The sequence below is a fragment of the Hipposideros armiger genome, unplaced genomic scaffold (genome assembly GCF_001890085.2).
Source record: "Hipposideros armiger isolate ML-2016 unplaced genomic scaffold, ASM189008v1 scaffold_28, whole genome shotgun sequence".
Taxonomy (NCBI): domain Eukaryota; kingdom Metazoa; phylum Chordata; class Mammalia; order Chiroptera; family Hipposideridae; genus Hipposideros; species Hipposideros armiger.
Genome location: NW_017731378.1, coordinates 4,712,174 through 4,719,672, shown reverse-complemented (window position 1 = coordinate 4,719,672; position 7,499 = coordinate 4,712,174). Strand labels below are relative to the sequence as shown.

Here is a 7,499-nt window from a genome sequence, read left to right as displayed (position 1 = left end):
CTGTAGAGGGCAGTGTCATTGGCCCTCATATGTGGGATCCGAACCGGGGCCCTCTGGCGTCCCAAGCCAGTTCTTAACCATCGCGCCACTCGGCCAGCCCCCAATAAAAAATCTTTAAATAACAAAAATCTACTTTTTCAGATAAAACTTGAAGTTGCAGCCTTTTAATACATACGAGTAGGAGATATGTGTCTGGTAACTTATATGCTTTTAATTAAGCTTACTTATATCATTTGCTTTGACTAAATTAGACTTTATTTTATTTGGGGTTTAAAGTCAATGTGATGTGTTTCCAGTTATAATTATATTCTATCAATTACCAGAGTTTTTTTCTAGTGTCTGTAGAAAAGGACAGATCATTAGCACTGGGGCCAGGAGGGAAGGCAGGTACTGCTGCATCTTCTGATTTAATGCCCTTCAAATGCAGTGGAACATACTCTATAACCTACATTTATATTTATAACTGATATTTTAGGATGGAATATATTTCGTAATTGATGATAGCTATGCTAGGTTGACAGATATTATGATATTTCCATCTTGCTATACCCTGGGCACCTCAGGTTATTGGCTGGCCTGCAAACATGATTTTCACCAAACTCTATAGTTTAAACACCTCCATTAAGTCCTTTTAATCCAGCACTTACACTCTATAAAACCCCCATGACATCATCAGTTCAACAGCTCAGAAAACTTGACACATTTATATAAATATGCACATGACACAGGTATTCCAATACAGGTACATATACATAAATGCCTTATCAAAAATATCTTTATATGAAAGATTTACTTGTAAATGGACAGGGATTATGAAGTACTGCTTCCATAAAATCTCTTGTTAGATCCATATGCCAGGAAATGGTTTTCTTATACATCAACAGAACAATACTGAATCACAGCTTCATAAATGCAAACTATATAAAAATGACAGTTGAAAGCCACATAGTTTCTCATATTACTACTGAAATACACAATGTAAATCCTCAAAGTTGTCCTAAATAACCATGTTTAATGTAATTCAAAGTTTCTCTAGGTTTAAGGAATATTCACATCTAGCTTTAATGAGAAACATGAATATTTTATTTTCTCACTGCAGTAAATAAATTCCCAACAGCCCTCTCAGAGTGCTTGTCTAACTCTCATACAAAAAAAAAACAACATAATTCGGGGTTGAACGAGGCTAAGGTTAGTAGAAGAACCAGGGTATTATTTAGAAAACCTGCCAACAGAAGTTTCCAAAAAAGACTATATGAAAGTGGCATATAATCAGTTAACCCATGGGTTTTTCTACAGTTTCTCCCTTCTAACTCCAGATGCCACAATATTGTCCAAACATGGGGCATGAACACAAACATGAACACAACATTTTCCAGAGTTTCTGATACCTAGATATCTGATAGGAGTTACTTTCAAATAAAAATAACCTTCTTAATTAATTTAGATAATTGGGACCCTGCTGGACTCATGAATTTTAGGGCCTGTGATGTACTAATTACACTCTTATAATACTACCTTCAATTCATATTTGGGAAGTAATCAAGAAATACGAGAATGCGTAAGGGGCTAGTACTGAAATCAACTCTGATTTCTAATAAAGTAAAGTCTTCAATAAAGAGGGATAAGAAGTCAATAAAACTAGCACTTTATTCATTATAATGTTCATCTTGGTCTCCATGCCAAGGACAGTGCTCTACTTAGTGAAACTGTGATATTACAAGGCCTCTTGTTAAGTCAAGCACCAAAGCCCCCCAATGAGAGTTCAGACTGGCTCGACCTTCCCACCTTATATAGTGGATTATGTTCTAGTGAGAAGGAATCAAGTTACCATCACCAGGACAGGCTGTGATTATCACATTAGTTCCTCTGTAAAACAGAGTCTGGTTAGCAACCAGGAATAACAATAATAAACGGATTATTTTGATAGTGTTAAGGGAAGAGATAGTAAGATATCTCTAAGAAGGTGTCTAAGACCAAATCCAGTGAGGGGTGGAGGAAATAAAGATAATGAAGAGGACCTAAGGAACTCATGACACTTACATTTCAAATGCCCAGCCAAGATTTAGCCATGTACAGGTAATTCCCCAAAGTCTTCAAAAACTAACAATTGAATTCACCATTCTTCATTTGACTCAGGGCCTCAGCAATCACTAAGTGCCCTTCAGTATGGGAAATTTAACCAATGACATTGCTTTATATTGGGATTATTGTAGAGATACAAAAAGAGGGAGATGAAATTCTCCTATGTATAAGGCTGCCCCAGAAATATATAAATAAACCCTGACACCCATTCACCTACACCAAATCGCCTCAGAGCTAGAAGGATGGGTACTCAATGAGATCAAACAACTATTGAATAATTCTTCTGACCTGCAAAATGAGAACGAAGTAGTCTACAGGTTTGTTTCGCTGGTAGAGGTAGTATTCTGGGGCTTTCTTGTTCTTCTCATCATACTTCAGTTCCTGGATGACATTGGGGTGCTTTAGCAGCCTTAGGAGGATCTTCTCTGACATCTGGGATGGGCTAAATGCTTCTACTTCTATAGATATAAACACAACTTGATATTACACTTCAAATGGATGGAAAAAAAATTATACTAGTGATTAAGGTGTTTAGATCATAAGAATACTTGGAATCAAAGTGATACAGTATGGATTAAGGAGACTTCCGTGTGATGGTCCACTGGGGGCAGATTACCTGGGAGAAATCAGAAAATGCTGAATTTTCGTATTTGTTTCTTTAAAAAATTTTCCTTTTCAACCTGTCATTGGTTTCAGTTCTCATAAAAATGCCCTAGTTTTCCTACTGATACAAATGAAAATCACCCAGAAGCACGCTCTTTGACTGCCAGGATGCCCTTCAACAGCCACAATAGTTTGACTGTTCAACAACAGCCAAAGGAAGAAGCAAAGGTCAGGAAGCATCTAGGCGTGAATTAGTACCAGGTGCACAACACAAGTGCCCCACATCTCATTCTCCCATTCAAATGCCCTGAGAAAGTCTGGGAACGAGGAACACAGAGAGATTCAGAATAAAAGCAAGGCACGTGCACACATCAACATGCACTCCAACTTGCTAATTTAAAAAAAAAAAAAAAGGTATGTTGACCTATATTTACAAAGACATCCATTTTATTTCAAATAAAAACCAAAATTACTGATTTAAGGGTGCTGTACTGACACTTTATGGTACCTCAGAGGCAGAGTAGGATAACATTTAGTTTTAAATTGTGGTTCTTCAATGACTGAGAACAATACTATCAGAATTAGAGCAAGAATAATAAGCAAGTTAAAGAGATTGTTTATAGGTTAAATTTGTTAAATTATGCTATATAAGACAATTATAAATTCTCTAAATTCTCCTGTGACTCTTTTTGTAATAACAAAATAAGAGTACATTGCAGAAATGTTGGGAAATATAGAAAAAAAAAATAGAGAACGATAAAAATTACCTATAAACCAACCATTCATAACCATTCTGAGCAATTGGTGAGCATTTCTTTCCAGTACCTTGCCAAGGCTTGTGTGCCGGTGTGTATGTGTGTGTACATACAAATACACAACTATAATCTTCCTGTACACAGTTTTATATCCTGCTTTTTCTCATTTTACATTAAATTATGTTATTTTCCCATGTCGTAAATATTATATTGTGAGCATTTCCATTATCTGAAAACATGATCTTAAAGAGTGCATAACATTCCATCGCGTAACTGCTGTTAACCTTCTTTTCAAAGTATTTTAAGTAATACTGCAAGCAATTGAAAGGCATTGGCTGCCCATCTTGGACAAGACGTCTTCTACAGGTCACTGGGTACTTTCAGGTTTTCTCACACTTCCCCTGGCCAACAGAGCTCACCCTTCACCTAGACAGCCACTGGGGATGTGAGAAGGGTTAGTCAGTCTCTTAAGTCCATTCAACCTTGACCTCTCTGGAGCAGTCAGTGCCGGCTGGGTTGGTGGTTTTAATAATATGCACACTTGCCTCCTGGAATGGGCGCAAGTTAACAATCTGATTTGAAGAGGCCATCAAAAAATCCATGTCAAAGTTCTTAGAATTTCTGATTTCAATAAAACCAGAAAGGATAAAGATTTAATTTTGAAAATCTATTTTTCTTCTTTGCAAATCATAGCACCTGTGTTATCACTGATATCCAACTGTTCTTCCAAGGCAAGCTGAAGAGAGAATTACTCAACTGTCCAACACACAACGAGGTGGGGTCTGGTTGGCACTGTCAGCCTACTCCACCAGCTGGCTCTCCCATGGACTTAGCTGGAAGCAGATGACCTGGCCTACTGTTTACATGCAGTGTGGCACTAACATTCATCCTTACCTTTCAGACCAATTTTAAGTTACTGGTCCACCCCTGGTAAATGTCTCAGAGAGTTCATGCCGACACTGAACATAGGAGAGGAGAGAATTTAAAAAGAAAAAAACAAAACAAAAACAAAACAAAAAAACAAAAAACAAAACACAAAAGTGGCATTACTTTTCACCCCATTTCCCAGTCTCCACCCCCAGCCCACCCCAGTCAGTGGTGGGTGAGAAACACGCTCCAGGGTTGGTAGAGATTTCAAACTGTGATAAGCTGCACTTGCCTGTTGCTAGGAAACGGTGCATGGCCAAGAGAAGCTGTGGTGATATTTTAACCTTCATCTCGCTATCTGTCTGCTTAAAGGCAGAAAAATCTTGCTTTCTTTCACGATGAGCCACTTTCTTTTTCGTTCTGTTATCCGCTGTGGGAAGAATAAGAAAAAAAATAAGGAAATGCATTTCATTAGATCAGGGCTCTTTTCGAATGAATATACTGGACTAAATATACTGGAAAGGTTAATCTCTCCAGATAGCGAGCACCCTACGTACAAACACCACATGGAAAGAGGAAGGAAGAGAGAATCCTCATCCAATCAGTGCCTCATGGTCATAGCACAACCAAATAACAGACAANACTCCAACTTGCTAATTTAAAAAAAAAAAAAAAGAATGGGTGCTTAATCTTGTCAGTTGCCTGTCTGGTGTCTATTGATATGAGCATAAAGATGTTTTTCTTTATTGCTTTCCTAATTAATGTGCCATATTTGTATTTTGTTGTCCATATATTATTAGCCCTGCATTCTTAAAATAAACCTAATTTAGTCAGTCAGTGAATAACTCCCTATGTGCTCTAACTGCTCCATGTTTATTTAGGAATTCTCCACCAATCTTGACAAGTGAGATCAGCCCATATTATCAGACTTTAGATTAAGTCCATATTAGTCTTAAAGAATACAGTTGACTATTAAAGCATCTTGTTCTATTTGTATATATAGAAATTGAGTTCTTTAAAGTTTCAATTTTTTCTTTCAAGTGATTCCTTTGATTCTAGCTGCTTTGCGGGGGGGTGGTGGAGAGAACTTTTTTTTCCTTCCTCTTTTATTACATTAATTATACCAATAGAAAATACTTTACTCTTCTAAAACAACCAAATCTTGATATTTTTATGGATTGCAAATCTTTTTCATTTAAAAATTTATTATTTAACTTGTTCTTTCTGGTTTGTTGCTTTGTTATTTTTCTACATAATTATAGGTATCTATTTTTAAAGATTTAAGTTCTTAGAGGAATACGGTTTCTTAAAACTGACATACTGTACATATGGTGTTTACATTATTTAATAGTTTTTTATGACATCCTATATATTTTGACATTCTATATATTTTCTCCCTAATTTAGTTGCTATTTAGGACTTTTAGTTTGCCACTAATGCTATTTTTAATGATTATTTATTTAAATGGGTAGTACACACATGGGAAGAAATTCAAATTCAAAGGGAGAAATAAGTCTTCCTTCCAACCTATTCCTAGTCCTCTAAGTCTCCGTCTTAGAGGCAACCAACTGGTACCAGTTTCTTGAGTAACCTTCCAGATATAGCTCGTGTGTGTGCGTGTTTGTGTAAAAGGAGAAATGCAGCTTTTTCTTCTACACAAATGAAACCTTTGTAAGAGAATTAATCACAATTTTGAAATGGCTTAGTATTTGTCAATTATGCATTTTTATGTCTAATTTTATTTCATTATGATCTAGGCAGGCAGTTATATGAAATTTCTATCTTTCTGAATTTACTAGAACTTACATGTGACATAGTAAATGATCAATTTTTATGAAAGTCACATAAAACTTTTCAATAAGTGTATTTCTCTGGCTTTATATTTAATCTTCTCCTATTTTCTGTTTATTTTAGTAGTTATGCAATTCAAAACTCTTAACATTTTTATCTGGTATGCTTGCTTTTTATGATGGTGGAAAAAATTTCGACCAAAATTATGTTCCTAACCATTTCTACTTTATATATATCTATATATCTATATCTATATCTATATTTTTAAAGTTATTTAAGGCATGTAAAGCCAATAAAGTTTTCTTTCACTATTGTATCAATGCCCTAATGGATCCCCCAATATATTTTAGTTTAAAAATCTACTTTTTGGGCCAGCCGAGTGGCGTGTTGGTTAAGAGTTGGCTCGGGACGTCAGCTCTGAGCAGCAGAGCCCCGGTTCAGATCCCACATGAGGACCAGTGATACTGCGCCCTCTACAGCTAGGATGGTGAACAACAGCTCGACCTGGAGCTGGGCTGCTGTGAGTCGCCGGCGACAGCGTAGGCTGCAGCAGGGCTGCAGTGGGCTACCGTGAGTGGCTGGCAGCCGCCATAAGCTGCCAAGAGCCACTGTGAGCTGCCAAGAGCCGCCGCCGTGAGCGGCCGTCCAGGGCCCAGCGACTGATCTGCCTCACCAAGAACACAATGAGAATACCAACATGGGCCAGTGAAGTGACGTCCTCCACAACTAGACTGAAGAACAAAAGGACAGCAACGTATCTGTTCCCCTTCCCTGATTCCCCAATGCTGTTCCCCTCTGCCAATTCCCCAATAAAAAATCTTTTTTTTTTTTTAAGATTTTTATTGGGGAATTGGGGGAAGGGGGACAGACAAATTGCTGTCCTTTTGTTCTTCAGTCTAGTTGTGGAGGACGTTGCTTCACTGGCCCAAGTTGGCACCATCATTGCGCTCTTCCTGGGTAAGGCAGATCAGTTTCTGGCTTCTGGACGGTCGCTCATGGTGGCTTGAGGGCCACTTACGCTGGCTGCTGGCTACACACGGTAGCCCATGGCAACCCACTGCAGCACGGGCTGCAGCGTGCGCCGTCACTGGCGACTCATGGCAACCCAGCTCCAGGTTGAGCTGTTGTTCAGCATTTTAGCTGTAGAGGGCAGTGTCACTGGCCCTCATATGTGGGATCCAAACCGGGGTCCTCTGGCATCCCAAGCCAGCTCTTAACCAATGCGCCACTCAGCAGGCCCTCTTTTTTATTCTTAAATGTTTGGTAGAATTCACCAGTGAGGCCATATTATTTCTGTGTTTGGGAGGTTTTTGTTTACAGATTCAATCTCCTTATTCATTATTAGTCTGGTCAGATTTTCTATTTCTCTCTGATTCAGTCTTGGTAGGTTTAAATTTCTGG

The 7,499-nt window shown here is 38.0% G+C and overlaps 1 protein-coding gene across 5 annotated transcripts in view; it reads right to left on the bottom strand.

Moving 5' to 3' along the window:
• The window catches only part of CNNM2 (cyclin and CBS domain divalent metal cation transport mediator 2), a 156,318-nt gene that overhangs the window by 22,991 nt on the left and 125,828 nt on the right, over positions 1 to 7,499 (bottom strand). For 2 of the 5 annotated variants that reach the window (XM_019636409.1, XM_019636411.1), the window contains exons 3-4: positions 4,600 to 4,737; positions 2,371 to 2,540 (exon numbers count right to left, since the gene is read on the bottom strand). In XM_019636409.1, the coding sequence (XP_019491954.1) occupies positions 2,371 to 2,540; positions 4,600 to 4,737 (308 nt within the window). Of the gene's footprint in view, positions 1 to 2,370; positions 2,541 to 4,334; positions 4,400 to 4,599; positions 4,738 to 7,499 lie in introns of those variants that run through there. The other 3 variants (XR_002123247.1, XR_002123248.1, XR_002123249.1) reach the window with 2 other exon arrangements.